Source organism: Diadema antillarum, unplaced genomic scaffold (genome assembly GCF_040938485.1).
Source record: "Diadema antillarum isolate AM-2024a unplaced genomic scaffold, OU_Dant_1.0 seq00000704_RagTag, whole genome shotgun sequence".
NCBI classification, from domain to species: domain Eukaryota; kingdom Metazoa; phylum Echinodermata; class Echinoidea; order Diadematoida; family Diadematidae; genus Diadema; species Diadema antillarum.
Window position 1 is genome coordinate 822266 of NW_027271609.1, and position 22557 is coordinate 844822.

A 22557-nucleotide genomic window follows, 5' to 3' on the forward strand; every position below is an offset into this window, starting at 1 on the left:
TAAATGCATTTTTATAACAAACATTTTTATTAATATTGCCAAATACTAGGCTTTTGAGAATATTTTTTTTCTTTTGCTGTCAGTTGGATGTTTTTGCAACAGTTACAATACATGAATAATTGTTAAATTCCAACATGCCTGTTCAAATACCTTTTTTCTGCCCATGCCCAAAGTGAAACTCTGAACTGGGTTATTATGATGCTAATCCCACCCATCTCCATTGCTAGACAGTTCCAGACTATCGCTGGGGTTATAGCCTTCCTTCTTGATGAAGCCAGTGGGAGCGAACAGAATGGCAGAGGCTTCACAAGAAATTGGGAATTCAGAGCACTCCAGGAGCGTGCCTGGACCCCTCTAAACTCCCTATCACCAGACAATCGAGCCCTGGAGTGCTCTAAAGATGCCCCTCTCAAGCTTGTAGGTTTGGGGGCGCTCCTGAAGCCATAACCTCTGTATAAACTGTGCGGAAGTGGACTTGCAGCACATGCTGTGCATACAGTGAATTCATGTTAGAAGTTCCTGCGCACTCGAAGGTTGCCATGACATTTGTGCCCTCTCGGCCACACGTCAACCACTTCGCGTGTGATCTCTGAAAGCGTCGATTCTCTGTATGAACAGACACGGAGGGGCATATGAAAGTCAAAGTGCTTGAGGAGCACTTCTTGTGCCAGCTGTGTATGATAAATGTGGTATAAGAAAGTACATGAACTTTTAAAGTTGCAAAGGTTTTGACTGAATAGTTATATTGGTTGCAACTGCACAATACATATATTGTATGTCGGAAGTTATGATGATGTCATTCATTACCTCACAACTCTTTCACGGGTCGTACAAAATTATGATAAGATCATGCTTTTGGCTGATTAATAGCAACTACAACTCCTCTTCTTGTCCCCTTATTTTAAACCCGTTGAGGACGAGTCCCGAGTACACTCGGGCAGGTGTCTATTGGAAGTGCTTGTTGTTGCAAAATCAGTCCGTCCTCATGGGGTTAATCATCCTTTATTCCCTCAAAGTGGGCATCTCCTTGGTTTGGAGAGTAGGTGGCGACCTAGTAGTGACTCAAGTCCCGCTGGTTGTGGAGATGTCTCGAATCTGCAAAGTTCTTCTCCTGGAGATTAAACCTGGTCTTATTGGTGTCATGTAAAAAAGCTTTTCCCAACCCCCTTTTTTTCCACAATTTTATATCTGATCATGTCTTGCAATTTTTCTGTGTTTACCTGTTTGCAGATAACGCCACCATGAGTGCAGAAACTGCTTCTGAAAGTACCCCAAGCAAGAAAGGGGGTGAGTATTGATGTGCTGTTGTTGGTACTGGGCTTAAAAGGATGGTTTAGTGTTGGTTGCGATGAGGATTCAGCTTCTAACTTTTTGTGAGATACTTAGAATTCACTCTATGAAATGTTAAAGAGCGTACAATCCAGGAGGAATTCAGAGTTTATTTGATGAAAATCGGTTTTGAAATGGCTGAGACATCCAAAAACAAAGTATGGAAACAAAGCAATCCTAATAAGAGGTGGATCCCACCTTTTATTAGGATTGCTTTGCTTTGGATATATCAGCCATTTCAAAACCAATTTTCATCAAATAAACTTTGGATTCCTCTTAGAACTATATGCTCTGTCATATTTCATGAGAGGTTTCTCATTATATCACGAAAAGACAGTAGAAAACCTAAATCCCCATCTGAACCAAAACTATACCATCCCTTTAAAATAAAGTGCTCCAAACATACAAACTGCATTCATGGGCATGGGCAATTCTATTCCTAACATACTATTTCAGTGACAGGTATGGAAATGTGTATTTCTAATCTCCCTCCCCCCCAAAAACAACAACAACAACAAACAAACAAACAAACAAACAAACAAACAACAAATTTTTTTTTTTTACTTGTCAACTGCCAATTCTCTGAGCAGAAGGGAATATATTGCAGAAACAACTGTGACCGTAAGCAAGCCCTTTCACACATGCGAGTTATCAGGTTTTAGATCATGATGTAAAAATTGATTTTATTTGCCACCTATTACACATGGCTAGCCTGAAAAAAAAATAATAATGATAATTATAATTCATGTACATACAAAGCACTTTAAATGTACAAACTGGGAATATCCACACAATCACCAGAGCATGAGCCATGGCATCTTTCTCATGTGCAGACTTAGTGTGGTAAGATGCATCATGGGATAAAACAGCCCGAGATTTGTGTTTTTTTTCCCTACATGTCGTTGACATAGAGTAGGCAAGACAATTTGTAGCAACACTTTCCAAAACAATCAAGAAAGGCTGATTTTTGCGTTGCATTGCAGTATCCAGGTAGTTCACAAATTCGTATTGTGTCCTCACACAAGAATTTTTTTGCATCGCAGAAAAAAGAAGACAAATTGATATTTGAGAACTGTTAATTACAAACAGGTGTGAATGGGACTGTGATCTCTTCTGACAGTCTTGTTTTGATCTTGAGTACAGATTTCATTGGATCCATGTGCTTTAAATCTACCACTCCACTGTTTCTGCCCCACTGCATCCCTGCACCCCTGCACCCCTGCAACCCTGTTCCCTCCTCCCCTCTGTCACCTCCTTCTGTCCGGAATGTTGTCCATCCCCAGGGGGTGGTGATGCCAGCCAGCAGGTGAAGACGCCCATTGTGGCCGCCAACCCCATTCCGGTCAGCCTCAGCCCCGCCGGGATGCTGCAGGTGGTAGCCACCACCACCTCGGGGCAGCCGACCCTGGCCCACGCCACCACCGTCATGACCCCCCAGGGATTGGCCGCACTCCAGCCGCAGGCTGCCCAGCTGCAGGCCATCGCTGGACACCTGCAGGCCCAGCCCCAGCAGTTCCTGGTCAACGTAAGTCTCAAGATTGGGGAGGGCAGAAGAGGGGAGTTTGAGCGATAATCATATGTACGCTATTGTATACGCTGAATATTTCATGAGGTTTTCATTTTTGCAAATTTCATGAGTCCGCTGCTATTTGTGAATTTAAAAACATGCAAAAATATTAATTCTTATCCTGACATGAGTGTGACATGCAGACATACATTTCTCTGTTCAGTACCATGCTCCACAATCACAAATTTAACCACTCGCAAAATTTTCTGGAAGTCCAAAGTTGCAAAAAATTAGACTTCGCTAGATATACATGGTGTATGCAGTATTGTTTTATCTGCAGTAAAATGTTGCCTATTGAAGGATCAAAAAGATAGTGATTTGATGGCTTGTGATAATTTTGCAGTGGACAGAAACAGCCTGACCAAAGTAGGGTTCACGAGAGAAATTTTCAGTCTACCGTCTGAAAAACTATCCCATCGAGTGGTAGCAATTATGAAAAATGAAGCTAAAAAACAACAGAAATATGGTTTCTGGGATGTGGCCGGTGCAATGAAAAAAAAAAGCAAACGTGGAGCTGAATGCACTCTCATTTATGATCATTTCCCTGCAGCCCGGTGCAGCCCAGGTCTTGCTACAGACGCTCCCCTTCGGCCAGGCCGGTGCCACCCCACTGGCCCTGGCTAACCTTCAGGGCACGCAGCAGGTTGCCCTGGCAACGTCGGCGGCACAGGTTCTCAAGTCTCCAGTGGTGAGGGTTTGTTTGTTTGTGTGTTTGGTTTCATTTTTTCCATCTGAGAAGATGACTTGATAACCCATGTTCAGCTGCAGTAGCTGGTCTTCCCTGGGGTCCAGTTGCATGTAAGGTGGGGCCACTTCACTGGGTTATGCACCACGCTTTTATTTGCGATGAATGAATGAAGCGGGATCTTTTACATGCGTGAGTTGTGGCTCTCTCACAAACCAGACCTCCATTTTATGTCCTATCTGAGGAACAGTGTATTTTGCCTCAAACTGGAGGGAACGGTACACAACATTGATAGAACTGGGGTCCTGTGGATTTGGAGTTAGACGCTCTACCGACTGAGCCAAATCACTACCTAGACCCCGTTTACAGTGCGGGGCTGGGCTGAGCCCCGCAATTTTGTCCGTTTACACTGCCGGCCTCGGCCGCGCTTTTGATTCAAACCTTTCAATATTTTGTTGTAGTGGCGCTCTGCTTGTAAACAAACGCAATTTGGTATTGTCTGGTTTTCAGACCCTTTGCCAACTGAATTCTGTGGCGACAAAGTCGCCGTTCGGGCAAAGGCGTTTGCCGAAGGAAAAAATCCTTTGCAGGACAAAACCACCTTAAACTATACTAGTTTTCGACGTTGAGGGGGTTAATATCCTGAATAGCGAAATAGTACAGTGAGAGGGTTTGGAAGCCAGACTAAAATTGGCCGCGCATTTGGCCCAGTTTGCGTTTACACTGAGAAAAGGCCGGGCTCGGCCGCGGCGGAGACCACCTCCAGAGCGTGACCAAATGCACGGCGAATTTTGGCCTCGAATTTGGCCTTTTGCGCGTTTACACTGAAATGAAGGTGGGCTCGGCCGCGGCCTCGCCTAGCACTGTGAAAACGGGGTCCTAGACTCTACCACCTAGGTGTGTTCACTCTCACAAAAGCTCCATTATTTCCAATATTGCTCCCTCGCCCTTTGCTAGAAAATTCCCTGTTACAAGCCTGATATTGTACTGTCTAAAATAGACTTTATTGTACATATGATAATTACCTCATCATGCTAATTATGTTATTTTGAAAATTGCATTACTTGAGAAAAAAACTGGTATCATAAATGAATTCCTGAAAAAAAAAAAGCCTTGAAAAGGTTGTTTTGGCCTTGTTATCAGACTTCGTGCAATACGCTTAACACCATATCACATATTACCCTGATTATCTGACTATGCTAATAACGTTGATAAAGGTAATTGCCCAAGGTTGCCAAGGGGGAAACCAGGCTTCATTTACTTCAGTACCCTTCTAGAACACAAATGAGAACAAAAGATCTTGTATTCAATGGTCTTTCCAGGTCATAGTCATGTACATGGTATCTGGGACCATCTATTGGACTATATATGCAAAGTATTTCATTAGGCTAATTATGATATTAAAGACACTTGGGTCATTGGAAAATAGAAGCTGGTGTTATGAATTGATTCCATGTCACAGAAAACCTTGAAAAGGCATATTAAGCATGTTTTCACGCTTCCTTGATTAAAATTAGCTACTATACTTCTTTGGGCTAATTACCTGACTACTGTATGCTAATTAGGCTAATAGGCAACCAAGCTAAATTTAATTCAGTAAACACCTAAAGCATAAATAAAAGACACAAAAGCAAAGGCAAAAGCAACCTTCCAACAGGTACAGTGTGTACATTGCTATGGGGTTTTCTGTGTCAAACAGCACGCAAAGCACAAAGAATTAAATAGGAACCTTCCTTGCCTCCCAGTGAGTTATTAAAGGTTTGTACAGGCAAACTGGCACCTTGTCAAATTACCTTGAACAGTGTAGCTGGACTCTGTGAAAGAATGCTGATTTGTTTGTTTGCTTGTGTCTTTGTTTTGTTAATGCACTGTGAAATTAGATTGTTATGATCAATCAAGGTACTTGGTGTTTAATAGAGCTAGCAAGGCACTAACACCAATATGGTTTTCAGATGCTAGCTTCTCATCAAGGGGTAAAAGATAATTTGAAAGCCATGTGTAGATGAAATATTTCTATTTGTTTTGACTTTTCATTGTTATTAAGTGAATTCTGCACTCTTTGTACTGTTTCAAATTTGCTAATCACTATTATGAAGTTAGGAATGTGGAAATTTGTACAAATTGCTAAGTTTGCGGGATGTAACAATGCCTCAGTCTAACAGGAGGGTCATGGTTCGTGGGATTAGAACAATTAGATAATTTCTGTTCTTTGACAGTTCATTACCAGACATCTTTGCCGAGTGGTCTATAAATCCCTCCCCTCCAGTGAATGTGCTGCTGTAAAGCCAGAAACATTCGGGTATCCCCACTGGCATTTACATGATTATTTATATCTAGACAAACACTATTTTGTGCATTTTACTTTTGCAAATCTTAGCTCCTTGTGAATTTGCGTAAGTTTAATGCATGTGAAAACTTCTGGTTTTACATTTGTGAATGAAGTGCAACAGGGCTTTCAGACTATTGTAATCATCGTGATCATGACTTCAACGTTTTGAAAGTACTGGTGACCTTCTTTCTTACCCCCATGGCCTCTTGTTACGTTCTTGTCCCCCTTGGCGAAGAACCAGCAGGCACAGGCTGCGGTCAAGCTGTCCACTATGCAGAGCGCTGCCCAGCAGCTCCAGGCTGCCGCTGCAGCCACCACAGCCAGCCAGGCCCAGACCACTCAGCCCGCTACGGCCACCACGGTCACCCAACCGGCAACGGCGGCCGCCCCACAGCTGGCCACGCCCATTCAGGCCATCACCACGGCACTCACCCCCCAGCAGCTGCAACTCCTACAACAGCAGGTCCAAGTTGTCAGTGTAAGTAGACAGGTGGTAGTGATAGTAGAGGAAAAGTGGGTGAATACCAAGTTGTCGGCGTAAGTATAGGGATAGCGGTGACTGTAGAGAGACGATAAATAGGTATTACAAAACAGTCTAAAGGTTTGCGAATGAGTAAAAAGCAATGAAAGGTGCATGAATGCTCCTATGGTTAAAGGTTGGCTGACTCGATAAAGGGATGGCAGAATCAATGAGAAAGTGTAGAAGTTTTACAAAAATGTATAAAATTGCGAGTTGTGGTATACGGCTGGTAGGATCGTAGAGAAAATGTGCAAATGCTACAAACAGGCAAGATTTGGAGAGGGTGCATTACAGAAGGTAGATATTGCAGAGGGTGCATTACAGAAGGTGGATATTGCAGAGGGTGTATTACAGAAGGTGGATAATTGCAGAGGGTGCATTACAGAAGGTAGATATTGCAGAGGGTGCATTACAGAAGGTGGATATTGCAGAGGGTGTATTACAGAAGGTGGATAATTGCAGAGGGTGCATTACAGAAGGTAGATATTGCAGAGGGTGTATTACAGAAGGTGAACCATACAGAGGGTGTATTACAGAAGGTGCATAAAGCAGGGGGGACATTACATAAGCTGCGTATTGCAAAGGGTGCTTTACAGAAGGTGGATAATGCAGAGGGTGCAGTATAGAAGTTGGAAAATGCAGAGAGTGTGGTACAAAAGATGGACAACTCAGAGGGTGTGTCGTAGAAAGTGGATAATACCGAGGATGCAAAGCAGATGTTGCATAACACAGAGGGTGCACAATTGCTGTACTATAGCCTATAAAGGTTAAGATAGTCAATACAGGAATGACGCAATTGTAGAATGAAATATGAAAGAAGTGATACGCTGATATGGGGAAATTTGTTGAGATTATGTATGGGTTGATGGCATGACTGAGATGGTGTATAATGTAGAGGGTGCATTACAGAGGGTGCATAGCATATGGTACCTTTTATAACGTAGAAGGTGGAGTGCATAGATCTGCAGTAGCGTACGGTTGAAATAGTTCATACAGGGATAGCAGAATCACAAAGTAAAGTAGGAAAGAAGTGGTACCCTGGGAACCTATAGAAGCATTATATCAATGTAAGGGAGATAGTTGTGATTTGCTGCAAATGTCCATGCTGTAACTTAAAGTACACAGAAGACATTTGCCACCAAGGAAGATCGTTGGTGCTGTGCTGCTGTTTAGATAATGTTCCTTGGTTCTGTGTCTGAATGCGCATATTTTGTTCACTTTTCTTCCGTATTCATGTTTGTGTGAGGACAGAGTGGTGAGAATGTGCCCAAGACAGATTGTCCTTGGGGATTAAAATATTCTGTTGCAACTGTTAATGTTGTTATATGTGGTATCATTTCAGAAAAGAAAGATAAGGAGCAGTGACAAATTGTACTTATAGATACAGCATTCCCACAAGAAAAGGTGTGTGTGTGTGTGTGTGTGTGTGTGTGTGTGTGTGTGTGTGCATGTATGTATGTGTGTGTGTTGTCTGCATGCTTGTGTATACTTAAGGTCTTTCTGCGTGAAAGGCTTGCTAAAGGGGTTACCACCATAGCATATACTGCGGCAGCCACTAGGAAGCTGATTATCTGTTTTCTGTATGTTTGATGAAAGCTAAAGCAATTCACATTTGCTCGCACTCATTGTAGGGAGTATGGATTCAATTTCACATGTCTCAGCATATCTGGTATTATATACATGTAAAGGTCAGTAGAATTTGCGCCTCTTTGTAATAAGGTCAGTTTTCTTGTTCTGCAATTACCAGTAAAAGTGCTGGCGTAGTGGGTAGACTCTCTGGACCATCAAACAGAGGTCTTGGGTTCAAATCTTGTCTGATACTTACGTGTATGTCCTCGGACACACTCTCTTAATCTGTCGCACCCCTCATCCTCAAAGTGCCCAAATTGACCCTTGCTATGCTGACCGAGAGTGATTGATAATGAGAGGGCCCTCTACGAGAGCTGTGCTAACTCTGAACAGGGTGCCCGGACTAAATAAGATTAGATCAGTATAACCATCATTAACTCAACAGCCGGACCAGCTATGAATACTCTGAATACTCTGCACTCTTTACATAATACAAATTACAATATATATCTTTTTAATCAACATTTTAACTGGCTATGGGTCAAATGTTACTCATAAAAGAGGCATACCTGCAGAGTACAAAGGGAAGCATATCAAACAAAATATATTTGGTACTGTAAAAGTGGAAATTTTCGTGCATTTCGCGCAACCAGAAACTAGCGCGAAAATAAAAGCACGCGAATATTTTTGCTTGCCATATGTTCCTGTGCGTGATGTCTTGATTCCGCGGAATTAAAAGCACGCGAAACGCTTTTTACCCGGCCAAGTGTGAAAAATTAGTCGCGCGAAAATATCCACTTTTTACAGTAGTTGCATGTAACATCTTAACTCATCAGGGCCCTGTTTTATGAAGAGTTAAAATTGGTTATAAAGTTGATTTCAACTGTAAGTGTATGGCAGCCTGTGTGGTAAGAAAATTTAAAATCGATTTTATCTTTTGATAAAACAGGGCCCAGAAGTTATGTATCATATATACAACTCAATCATTTCTGATACAAAAGTATATCTGGGCAATTCTGCAGTTAGGTGGACATGTACCTCTTTATCTTACTCTTTAATTTAGGTATCAACTAATGCCATGGATGTTCACCAATCATTAAGGTCTTTCAAATTCAGTAGATTCTATTTTTCATATTTATTGATTTTGCGAGATCTAAAACCATCATTTAAAATGTACATGTGGGACTGGGGATGCTGAAATTCACTTAAATGCCAATTACAGTGGGTTGCTTTGAAATTTGTTCCTGAAATTTTTGCTAAAAGGTAAAAGATGAATATACTTAAATACTCCAGAAGTCATGTGACATTTTGTCAATTACAAAAGGTTGAAATGACCAGAGGAATTACTCCGGACAAATGTAACGTTACTAACCATGCATTTGGGGGTCTAGCTAATAAATTATCGGTCGAACTGCTAAAAATATTTGCGTGAACATTTGTCATGATGCAATAATTGAAATTAATGCAACACTTTGTTTGAAGTAACTTTAAATTTTGCACACTTTTTGTTACAGGACATTGATTTTTTTGTCATGTCCTTTTTTCGTAACGTTACTAACCAGCCCTATTAGTTACCATAGCAATTCTAATATTTGTTGGATTGTACTCATTCTTTTCTATATCATAGACCTGGGAAGGATGAATATGTTTTACGATGATTTTGACTTGAAATGAATAAATGGTGATTTAGTAGTAAAAATAAATATCTAAATTTCTTTAAATGTAACGTAAACCGCGGAATTGCCCATCTGATATCATATATAACATTTCATAAATATCATATTGACTTGTTTTACATCCTTGGTGCAATCTGCAAAGCTTCTTTTGTAGACTTTGGATAGTGCTGAAATAGCCACTGTCAAAGAGAATATCGTTGGCTGAGAACCAAAAGAACTTTGTCACATTTTTTTTTTTTTGGGGGGGGGGGGGGGAGGGGTACTAAGTTTTTGGTATCATGCTGTAGAGCTTGATCTCCTTTACACTGTGGTGTCAATTTTGAATTATTTTCATTTTCAATGAAATGTTTAAAATTAAAACCACAATGGCGCCACTTTACAAGATATGTGGAACAATGCAGAGATCTATCCACTTTTGATTACTGTAAAAGTGGAAATTTTTGCAGTGTTGAAATTTTCGCGCCTTTCGTGCAACCAGAAACTAGCATGAAAATAATACCACATGAATATTTTTGCTTGCCATACGTTCCCTTAGTTACTGTCTTGATTCCGCGGAATTAAAAACATGCGAAACTCTTCTTACCAGGCCGAAAGCGTAAAATTAGTCGCATGAAAATATCCACTTTTACAGTAAATAAACTTTTTATTTCATGGAAATTTATTGTTTAGTTTTTATTTTATGCTAAAATCTTAGAATGCGGTAGCACCCTTCTGGGTCTTAGCTGTGATATGAAGTTGCCTCTGTGGGGGTAGTAGGTCAGGAATTTATGAAATAATCTTCCTACTCGTGTTAGATGCTTGATCAGTTTTTGTGTAGCCCTGAAAAAAAAAATTAAAAGATAATTGAGCAGTTGATTCATACCATATTAATATTATTATTGTGTTTAGATTGCACTTGTTACTATGCTTGGAGTGTTTTGCACTGTAGTAATTTAAATTTCACAGGCATTGGCTTTGGGGTTTTTGTTTGTTTGTTTGTTTGTTTTTTGGTAGGGGGAGGGGGGAGGGGGGAGGGGGGAAGGGGGTCCATTGTCATCAAGAGATATGTACACTTGTTTTTCATTTCGTGCTGTACATCTCTGCCCTGTTTTTGAGATTGTCTTATGTCAAATTTACATACCGCTCTATGTGCATTGTGATATGGAATGCGGCATGCAGGTAGTGCGTTGAATCTGAATGAACCCTTTTGAAGCATGCGTCTTGCTAATGGCTGATTTACTGATTCACGCATTCAAATTTCACGAGTAATTTCTCCTCAAAGGTTTATCGTAGCAACTCCAAAGATGTCCCCAAAGTTTTGTGGAGGCCTCCTTGACATATTAACAGCCGGTATTTGCAAAACAAATTCTGTTTCATAGAATACTGTAGAGCTGGGAATTTAACAAAAGATGAAATGAACAGTTTAGCAATGTGAATGGCATGTTAAAATCTATACATTTAAAAAAGATAATACTGAGTGGGTTTCAAATGTCTTTGTAAATAGCTTGTTGTATTTTTATCTGTACTATATCATGTATAATGCCAGTTTATGGCATTCCTGTGATACATTTATTACATGCCATGCATCGTGCATTCCTTGTTAATTTCACCCGTGAGTAGATTGCCTATGCATTTCCTTTGTCTCGCCAGCTTCATTGAATGCTTTGCTACTCAGAAAGCCTGAATTGAATGTATTATTATCACTCCCCTGTCACATAATATCACCCTTCTCCCGTATTGATGTTTCGACAAATTGAATTGCATGGCCTGCAGCTTGGCCAACAGTCTGATCAGATGTGTGCAAGAAAAAGACCAAAGCAATTTAATGAATGCCGAAACTCTTAAAGGGATCAGTGCATACCACAGCAGTGTTCAGAATTCTTACAGAGTGCAGATGTGTTAATTTCAATGCATTCATTATCTATAAAACCTAGGTGAATGCAAAATTAGCCCTGAATGTTGATAATCTTTCTTCATTTGACATTAAGGAAACCTTTCTATCTTTTTGATAGAGAAACTCCTCCGCATTGTTTTTTTCAATAGGCGTTTTCACATCAGCCTGACAAAAATCCAAGCTCGAGATATTTTTTCGCGATCGCAAATTAACACGCTATTTCATTTCCTATTCACATCAGCCCGAACATTATCAAATAGCGCACTAGTTCGCATTAATTATCCTGCCATTTCGGAAATTTCCCGAGTTGGACTCGAGAAATTTTCCCGATCAATTAGCGCGCTAATTTGTATTCACATTATCAAATAGCGCGCTATTTCGTTATCGGGTTAATTTCCCAAGTCAGAAAATAGCGCGCCATATCGAAACATCAGGCTGATGTGAAAACGCCTATTGAGTCTTTGACAATATTTGATATTTCATATTGGTGATATTACAGTTGAGGAATTGTAAACATGGGTTTTAGGTTCAGGTTCAGTGACATTTGGAGCAAATTCAGAATGTTTTGATAATATTTTGACGATTTTGAATATTTTGGTTGTCATCTAATATGGCATCCAGTGTAAAAAGAGCTGTCTTACCACATCCACATGAACAGAGTATTGCTTGTATGTTTTGTGCATGCACACACACTTTTTTTTCCCAGTAATCTTTATTTGATTTCTATTATTTCACCAAACAAAATACATTCATCTCGTATGTATACACACGCACATACACACACACACACACACACACACACACACACACAAATGTGATCAGATGATAGTTTTTCTTCAGTATTTGCTAAGGAATCAACATCCTTTCTCTTGGATTGTGTGTATTACTTATCACTGATCTGTGCCAAACAGAGTCATGATAGAAATCCTGCTTTTAGATCATTTGAAAGTGAGAACATTAAACAAGAACTATGATGAACATAGGGTCATGTTCACTTCACTAATACTACTTTCTCAATGTGCCATTTAAAGGCATAATTTACAATTTGCAGATGAAACAAAACCCAGCATTAGTGCTTTAAAATAGTTCTAAAATGTGAGTTAGGGATAGAAGCAACCACTGTGAAATTTGAATCAGTAAAATCGATGTTAAGTATTGTTAGATATACAAAATGTGAACAATAGTTATAATACAAATGTTTCCAGACTAAACCGTCTACAGTTACGGTTTATTGAGAAAAATACTGACATCTCTTCATATTTTAGGCTTTATTGCAAAACATATATGGGAGGGTGTTTTGTGGTACAACAGACCTGCACATATGCATGAAATGCGATATCTTAAACATTTTTCACATCACTGCTCCCAAAGATAAACTGGACCTTTAAGCGCCAATGTTGGATAACTTGCCAACCTTTAATGGAGATACCTAAATATTTGACAGATTTCATTATAATTCCGTATAATCAGTTGCTTTAGGTGCACTGCATCACACCTCACAATATTTTCCTCTTGCTGAATTGTACTCTTTTCCATTAGTAGGAAATCTGTATACAGTGATGATGACTACACATAGTAGTTTTCAGGATTCTGTTCTTGTTAAAAGCAAGACTCTTTGTTGGCAAAAAAGATTTTTTTTTTTCTTTTAAAACCAGACATTTTTGCTCTTTTTTCTCCCAATATTTGGTTGCTTTTCAGTAGATATAAGTGATTGTATAATAGATGCTTTAAGTACTCATACTCTATTATTTGTAGACAAATTCACAGAATGTAGGCTAATTGTACATATGTTATCTTTGTAAATCTTTGGGTATTAACCAGCACTGACAACAGAGTCTCGGCTGTTAGAAAGCAAAATATAATTTCCACGCCGAAGTTTGTTCTGTGAATTACGAAGCTTTGGCAATACTTCATCTGATCAGGCATGCAAGAGCCAACTTCAATCCTGGCTCCACCCTTCCCTTGCCCCATTCCCACCCTTCCCTTGCCCCATTCCTACCCACCCCCTGCCCCGTTCCTACCCACCCCCTGCCCCGTTCCCACCCACTCCCTGCCTCTTTCCCATCCCTCACTGTCATGTTCCCTCCCCTTACTGCTCTATTCCTTCCCTTCCCTGCCCCTTTTCTATCCTTTCCTGCCCTGTTCCCACCCACTTCCTGCCCCATTCCTACCCACCCCCTGCCCCGTTCCCACCCACCCACTGCCCTGTTCCCTCCCTTCCCTGCCCTTTTCTACCACTCCCTGTCCTGTTCCCACCCCTCTCTGCCCCTTTGCCCCACCACTCCCTGTCCTGTTCCTACCCCTCCCTGCCCCGTTCCCACCCCTCCGTGCTCGTCCCTGCTTGCTTTGCCATACACGTTCCTATAACAGCCATTCTATCCCCAACCCTGCAGCCTTTCACAGACCTTTCCAAGATGTGGCAGCCAAATCAATTGCATCAACAACAACAGCAGCAACAACAGCAACAACAAGTACAGCAGCCATCGGCACAACAAGTGCAAACTCAGCCGCAGGTGATGCAGTTTCCGCAGCAATCGCAGCCACAGCTGCAACAACAGCAGCAACCCATACAGCAGCAAAAGGTCCTTGTGGCAGCAATAACCTGCAACCATCATTATTTTTTTCTGTCTCTTTTTTTTTTTTTTTTTTACCTCCTATCTCACAACTAACTCCTGTTCTTTATTCTCTTGTGTCTTGTAGTAGTTTTGGGGTATTGTTGCGTGCTGTGTACATTAATCCATGCCTCATCTGCACCACATTTCTTGAGTGATGTGTCCGGGTGTACCATGTGCAGTGTCTTTTCACATTGATTGGTCTTGATTTCCATGGTCTGTTTTATCTCTCTCCTCTTCTAATTGTTTTCTGTTTTTTCTTCTAGCCGTGACAGACGGGGTCACCGCACTCTCGCACCAGAGAAGGAATCTGACTCTTCTTCATTCATTTGATGTGGGCTTGTTCACCCTTTTCATCCCCTTTGAGTGTTTAGATGGGATGGGGTTGGGTAGGGTAGGGTGGGGCTTGGGGCTGATAGGGATCTGGGGGAAGGAGGTGCGGGATTGATAGTAAGGGCTGGTGAATGGAGGGTTTGGTAAGGGGCTAGGGGAATGCATTTCTCCGTTTTATTTAACTTCTGTACCACCACAAAGTCTCAGAATCTACATTTCTGTGCTTTAGTGCTTTAATTCTTTTACTATAGTATTCACTCTCTATGATTATTGCATCATATGGTAGAGTAATAAAAGTGCTTGTATGTGAGACCCTTGTTGTTCATGTACAACTGTCTCAATTTTGAAATTTTCCAAGCCCCTTAATTGCTCAATTTATATAACTTTTGCTTCATTATCACATTTTGAATGCTCTGTTTGGAAATTAGCGATTTAAAAAGACATCTTTTTGATATTGGGCATATTAAACGAATTTAAGAAGTTCCTGTAATCTTTAATTGGTATAGGTCAACCAGTGAAATTCATAGCTGCCATTTTCATGTTGAAATGATGATAATGTCTGCAGCAAAATTCTTTCTGGACTTTTAAGAGGTTAGTTGGAAGCACCCCAACTTTGTGATTAATGTGGGCATTCTGTGCTTGTCACTTTTTGTCGACAGCAGTAATGATCAAGGAATACCGCTTGGAAGCAACTTATGGTTTTTCAATTCAATTTCAATTCAATTCAATGTATTAATTTCATAAAATCACATTCAAAGTATTTACATAGATGTGTGAGTCAAAGAAAGAAATCACGCAAAAGCCTAGGGCTTGGTAATGGAGATTTCCTTTAAAAGTTTCTCTCTGAATTTATCCAAAGAAGGAAGCAGCATCCCTTTGTAGAAATTTTGCTGAAATTAATGACTAAAGAGTGACACAGATCAACTAAGCCGAGATGATTTGGTTTAAAGTTTTTGTTTTGTTTTGTTTTGGGTTTTTTGCGATTGTGGAGAGTTTATTCCTGTCTACTCAGTAGTAGCAGTGTGTCTATCATGAAGCGAAAAATGTCAGGGAACACTGCAAATGCATGTCCCAAAATTGTTTCAAACAACAAGAAAAGAGAGCTGCAGCCTTTTTTCCCTAGTTCTCAACCGCTGTTAGTGGGTTGAAACCTTAAAAAAAAGTAATTAAAAAAATGACGGTGTCACAGGTATTGTTGATTGGTGGGCATTGTCCTGCCCTAGCTGTATTAAAATACTGGCAGTACATGCGTGTGTGGACATTTAGAAAATATTTTCCAGGTGTAACTTAGATTGTTCCAGGGTTACCATCAGTAGATAATGCCACCCCTGCCCCTTCAATTCAAATTCAATTCAAAATGATTTTATTTCCATATAAAGTAATACAAAGTAATATACATTACGCTTACATGGGTACATAACGTCAAAAGGAACTTTCAGTCAAGTAATTTTCAACAAAACATGAATACAAGTATCATGATGATATCAACTCTGGTTTGGGTAAATAAACAAGTAAGCAATACAATCCTAATTTATAGCTCTACATGGAAAAGAGGAATTCACAAGAAAAGCATAGCTTGTAAAATTTGTGAATAACTCCAGAAGGTGAGGGCATCTCAAGATCCGTCAAGGACTCCATGTATAAAAGTTTGATATCCTGATGTCAGGCGAAATAATCATGCATGCATGCTGGTGGCCATCTTATAAACTGTAATTCTGATCCTTGACTTTTTGATAATAGGCTATTCTGTTTTTGTTCCCAGTTTTGCACTGTAATAACATGTTACACTATGTGCTCTTGAATGTTTACTTAACTCCTTGTTTTCCGTGAACATGCGTTACTAGGCAGCCGGTAGTTGGTAATGTCAAGTCGTCATTAAGATCTGCATTTTAGGCAAAGTTCAGTGCTAGTTTGTATGTCCACCCCCTGATCGTTGTCGTGATTAGGGCCTGTGTTACAAAATCATCTCTTAGATACAAAATGGCATGTCTGTGTTTGTACTAACATCATTTGATGAAATGCATGAGACCCATCATACAAATATATATAAAGAAGTGTGGACTTGATGTCACATGCATGCCAAAAACAGTCCTGTCCAAATTAACTCTTGACATGTCATGCTTAACACATTCCACACCATGAACGGTTTACTGGAAAACACGATATTTTCGCGGCATAAAATTTTCAAGAATTGGAGCCGACGGCCTTTTTCGCGGCATGAAATTTTCGTGAGTTGCCTCTAACATTCAATGTGCATCGTGTAGACAAGAACTTTCATATATGCATTTTAATTTTGCGAATCTTGGCTCTCACGAAATTCGCGAAATTAAAATGCACGCAAGCATTCCTCATTTCACAGTATATGACAACTTTGCATATTTACTTGCATGTACAGATGCGATTGATGTCGAGTCCATAAATTGAGGGCAGAGGTGCAAATTGAAATCATGTGGTGTGTCCTCATATATATGCGTGGGGCAGTTTTTGATGCACAAAATTATGAAATAACATAACAATCTCTTCCAGTTTGCCTTTTTCACCCTCTGTGTATGACTACTAAGGTATTTGAGTTGTCTGTAGCACGCAGCAAGTTAATCCCACGTATCACATACAGCATGCATGCACTCGCAAACATTCCTCTGCCATTCACCTCACATGTTTGGACGTATCTCTGCGTGTCTCACCGTTGCTAACTCCACATCATTGTCATGTCGTAGCATGTGACCCATTACCGCATAGCTGAGTACAGCATTCCATCTTTGATTTAATATGTCGTCTTGCTCGGATAACATTAATCAGAGGTCACTCATTATAGCACTGCTGGTAGTTTTGTGCACTCAGAAAAAGAAGTAATACCAGTCGATAACACCAAATTAAACCACCCATGCAGTTGTCTTCAATGTCCTGATATAATACAATGCAACATTCTGTGTAACTGTAGTGTGATCCAATCAATGGGATGTAGAACCATTTGTAGTAGTTGGTTGGCTGCGTTTGGCAATTTAGGAAAGTGTGTGTGTGTGTGTGTGTGGTGGAGTGTTATACGGGCAGCACTTCCATAGTGGACTGTTACTGCTAAGGGCATAGGTGTACCAAATCACCGATTCAGAAAGCAAGATTTTCAGGCACACCAGCAGAAAGAGTATACAAAAGTGACTGTTTGTTGGGAGATTTGTGTGATTATCTCACAGTATGGTGAGCCTGATGAAGAAAGGGTATCTTCACTCAACAAAGTATGAAACAACAAAATCTGATTTGCTAGTATGAATTAGTACTATCAATGACAATTTTTATAGTGCTGACTTTACTTGTAACCATCTCCTCTACAATATCCTAATAAAACAAGTGAGTAATAAAACTTGAATATACATTTGACTAATGCTAATTAGAACTAGTTGTTGCCATGATGGCCTAACAGCCACAGAATATCTTCAAGTGGGCACAGTATCTTTTGTGTCATTTGCCAGTTCCAGTCAAAGGTACTGGGACCTACACTGTAGGTCTATCACGTAGGTCCATGGTTCAGATCTAGAGACTTGCTGTAATGGCCTCGAGTGTGTGGTAGACTTCTGCGTTGTACTACATATCTAGATGTAACACCTTCTAGGACTAAATGTAGACATGGTTCTTGTGTCCTGTTTTTTATGCCGCTTGCAGCACTCTGTTTAGGTCTGTTCCTTGGCCTCGGTGGCTAGTTACGTGGACTGGTCCCAGGTCAAGAAGGATATCTGTTTTTAATGATTTCTTCTAGTGCTGGGATGGGATACTTCTTCCTATCAATCTATGTCAGGGTCCTGATCTGGCCCTGTGGTTTGTGCTGTTCTACCCAAGGTTTTGTTTTGTTTTTTAAATCCAGGGGCTCAGAGTGGGCCAGAAGCACAAGTTTGTGTACTCCTGTTTCTCTCATCTCGGAGTTCAGATCATTCCTTTGTGGAAAATGTGTTGCAGAACTAAATAGGACGCCATCTCATGGGGCTTAGTCTTATCCCTCCAGACTCCTCGTTGATTGTTCTCAGCTTTGCAGTAGTCCGGGTCACTAGAGAAAAATATTTCTCCCATCCTGCTTGAATACTCATTCATTCAAGTGCTCATAGATTTTGCTTGCCCGACAGTGAATTCCATTTGCAATGGGCAAGTGGGCAAGAGGGTTTGTAGCACTCGGAGGTGCATGGACCCAGGACTCGAGGGCGCTGTTGCATGAACCCACACTTGCGCATCTGTCGTGTTCCGAAGGACCGAAGAAAACCGATTCATATGATCTGTCAAGAATGGTTGAAGTACTGTCAGCCTCAGTTTTTTCTTGTGATTTAGCCATTGTTCCTGGTTGTTTTCGCTTACTACATGTGGATCCTCCAAAGACAACAAAAGCTTGCTTCCTGGCTAGCTGAGGACACTTGCGTGTAGATACATGATCTTCTCTGAATGACAGTCTACTAGCTTTACGTCGTCAATCCTCAATGAATGCGGTGGCAATCATCATGCCATAGTGCAGTGCCCTCTTGAATCCAAGGTCCTTGCACCTTTTTCTGTTACTGTGGCAAGCAGGAATCACACGCAAGTGTTTTGGAAGGGGGGATGTCGAACAGTAAGTGAAGGACTTTGTGTGTCTTTTTTTGATAGGAAAGAGATTGTCTAGATGTTATAGTGACCTAACTACTGTGTCTTTCAGGTGTGAAAGTTAACAGAAAGGTCTAGCTGTAAATGGTATACTTGTTTCATGTTGTACACTCTTGTCTCTAACTCTGCAGTGATGTAGTTTTTTGTGTCATGTAGTATTTCAGAGTGATTAACATTTTTTCTTCTTTTGTAACATTGATAAAGAGTATCTGGTATGTGGAAATGATTAAGTGTGTTCATTCAGTGCAATACCAATTTCCTAAGTTGACGCCAGCCAAAGGTTTTATCACTATTGTTTTTGTTTTGTTGTTGTTCATTTTTTAAGGTTTAGGATAATGGCGAGAGTTACGTGGTTAGTAGGACAAGTATGTGACTATTTGACTATTACTAATTATGTGGGTTATTGTAGATGTTTATCATTCATACTTTTCAAAGTGGCTACTGTGTGTGTGTGTTTGTTCTTAAGATTTATCCTCATACTTGTAGGTGGGTCGTGTCGATGTGAATTTATGTTGAGTTGTCGTAACTTTACCCTGAAGATCCATGCAGATGAATTGAGTGAGGTTATGTGATGCCTACAGCAGGGCTCGACACTAACTTTATTTTTCGGTGGCCCGATGGGGCCACCAAAATCATCAATTTCAAATTTTTGGTGGCCCGAAAAAAAAAAAACATTGATAAAAATCCATTTTTTAAAAATTAAGTCGCACACTCACTGCATGTATTTATGCATTTCCGGCGCAAAAAGTTACGAATTTATTGACACACTTTTCAAAAAATTTTGGTGGCCCGAGGTGGGCCACCAAATTTGCCCTTTTCTGAAATTTGGTGGCCCGACTTTCATTTTTGGTGGCCCCGGGCCACCGGGCCACCGTTAGTGTCGAGCCCTGCCTACAGTATGTAACATGCACTGTAGATCTATACATATGTTGTGGTGATATGGTTGTTGTACATGTAAGTAGCAAAATTCAGCCGCTTTTTGCAAAGAAGATAGGGCTTTATGGTGCCAATGATGACGAGATCTGCCTTCCCCTGATGATCCAATCAGAGGGCATAAGGGTTGCTATATCAACGGAGGGCATGAGGAGACTTAAGATGTGCCGTTAGCTGCTGCACGGTGCATTGGTGGTAGCAGAGTTGTATAGGGGTTAGACCTATGAAGTCCAGCCTTTTTTTTTGAGGGGGGGGGGGGTGAGATAGGGAATGATATCCAGCTCTAACTACGCTTGGCATCAGGCTCCCAGAAACTTCTGGTGAAATTCTGCCGAAAGTTTGAGCACTGGTCCAAGATGTCTACCACAATTCAGGCTTTGAGGAATTGTTCGAGCAAAAAAAAAAAAAAATTCCACAACATTACTGTTTGAAAAATTGGAGGTTGGTGCCTTCTCTCAGTCTCTTCCAGGAGAGCAGCAAAATTTATCCTTTTTTCCAACTTTTGTCCTCTTTTACCGCCACAGATCAGCCCCCAGTTGCCGGGACAGCTGCAGCAGATATCCGCCCAGGACTTGCAGCAGTTGCAGCAACTCCAGCAACAGAACCCCAACCTCCAGCAATATGTCTTCTTGCAAGCACCTGCCCAGGTAAGCCACCGTCAATCAGATTTAAACCACCCTCCCTTTAACCCCTCCCCCTCTTCCTTCCCCTTCTCCTCCCCTCCTCCCCTCCCCCCCCCCCCCCCCCATTAGCTAGGCTTTTTGCATAGAGCATGTGCACATATGTATTTAGCTCCGTATATATATAGCCGTTTATTTTGTCCCAGCCAAGTCAGAAATTGATTAACACATGCCATTATGCATCAAATGATTTAACGTAAAATCATACATCCTCACGGCTATACCAAGGCTTGACACTAACTTCTTACTCTGGTGGCCCCTTCAGGCCACTAAAATCATAAAACTTGAAATGTTGGTGGCCTGAAAAAACAAAAGAAGCGTAGTGTCACTACATAAAAGGAAACACAGCAATCTACAGTATATTGAATCTTAGTTGTCCAGTCTGGCCACCCTCAAAAGGTATGAATTTGGAAGCTTGGTGAGTCAACACCAATTTTTAGTGGCCTCAGGGCCACCGGGCCAACCGATGTTGGAACCGTGCCTTTACCATTGAGTCTATACAAAATTCCCCAAACACAGTCGTTGTTCTCCGTGTGTAAACTTTCTCGATCTACAACTTCCACCAGTGCAATATATGGATGTGATGTGAAATTCAATACTATCATTCAGTAGATGAACATGGTCAAGTCTTTTAGGATAGGTTGGATTATAGACTCAAAGGATATGAATGCAAAAAGAGAAAAAAAAAAATGGATGAAAAATGATATCCTTTCAATATAAGTTTTGAGCAAATTATTATGAATAAAATAGTGGAAACTAGAATATGATAACCAGCAAATAATATGGTATTTTAAAAACATTTCTTACTCTTATCTTTCCGTATCAATGTTACATTTTATTTAGCTTTTATTGTCATAATTCAACCGTATGTATTCAGTGATGTAACATTGTCATAGATCTCTTCTTGAGAAATAAAACATAGTTCCCTGGGCGACAATTGCTCTTTCTATCTATATGATTTATTTGTTTGTTTGGGTTTTTTTTTTTGTGGGTGGGGGGGAGGGTGGATAAGGTTGACTTCATGTAGAATTTTATGTAGAGCATTCAAAGGAAATTTGTGAAATCGTTCAGAGAATATGAAATATTGCCAGCGTGGAAGAAAACAACTCACTACGGGCAATGGTAATAGATCAATTAGCAGCAGAGAAAGTTACTAGGTTTTTAGGCGTTCTGAGGATGTGCATGTGTTCAGGGTTTGTTCACATCTGCAGATTAGGTAAGATGTTGATGTGATCACCTTACTTATTTCCCACAAGTTTGTATACTAAAAAATGTGATCAAAATCATGTTTTTTGTGTTCTGCTTTTTACCATAATTGAGTGACTGTCGACCCCTACATTCCTGACATTTATCCCCACCCCCTTTTTTTGGGGGGGGGGGGGGGGATAATGAAAACAGCAACAAATTTCTACATAGATTTTCTTGTTTGTTTCATCTGAAAATGGAAAACATACCAAAGGTTTGTGTGCATGTCAATCACCTAGGAGACATTTGACAATGACTTTATTACCCCATAATTTGCATAAATATCACTGCTTTGTGAAAATGTAAAACTTTAAAACACCCCGCCTTTCTTAGGTCATGTCCAATTTTGATTAAATTTTGACTGTTCTGTGTAGATTTATTGAACTCTCATTTGTTAAGCCAACTTGGGTGTGGAATGGAACTGCACTCTTTTTAACTTTTGACGGACAAACCATGCCCATGTTCCAACCGCAGGATTGTGCGTATGTTGCCTTGCCATCACGATTCGACTGCATGAGTTAACACTTGCCAAATGTTATCTACTGACTGGCTGCCCGGTATTTGTCCATCCCTCCCACTACCCCCTTAA

The 22557-nt window shown here is 40.5% G+C and overlaps 1 protein-coding gene across 1 annotated transcript in view; it reads left to right on the forward strand.

Moving 5' to 3' along the window:
- Positions 1 to 22557, forward strand: part of LOC139737768 (uncharacterized) — a 53900-nt gene that overhangs the window by 25164 nt on the left and 6179 nt on the right. Inside the window, exons 2-7 of the mRNA XM_071648442.1 lie at positions 1231 to 1287; positions 2613 to 2854; positions 3447 to 3584; positions 6161 to 6388; positions 13942 to 14130; positions 20568 to 20690. Of these exons, the coding sequence (XP_071504543.1) occupies positions 1231 to 1287; positions 2613 to 2854; positions 3447 to 3584; positions 6161 to 6388; positions 13942 to 14130; positions 20568 to 20690 (977 nt within the window). The remainder of the gene's footprint in view (positions 1 to 1230; positions 1288 to 2612; positions 2855 to 3446; positions 3585 to 6160; positions 6389 to 13941; positions 14131 to 20567; positions 20691 to 22557) is intronic.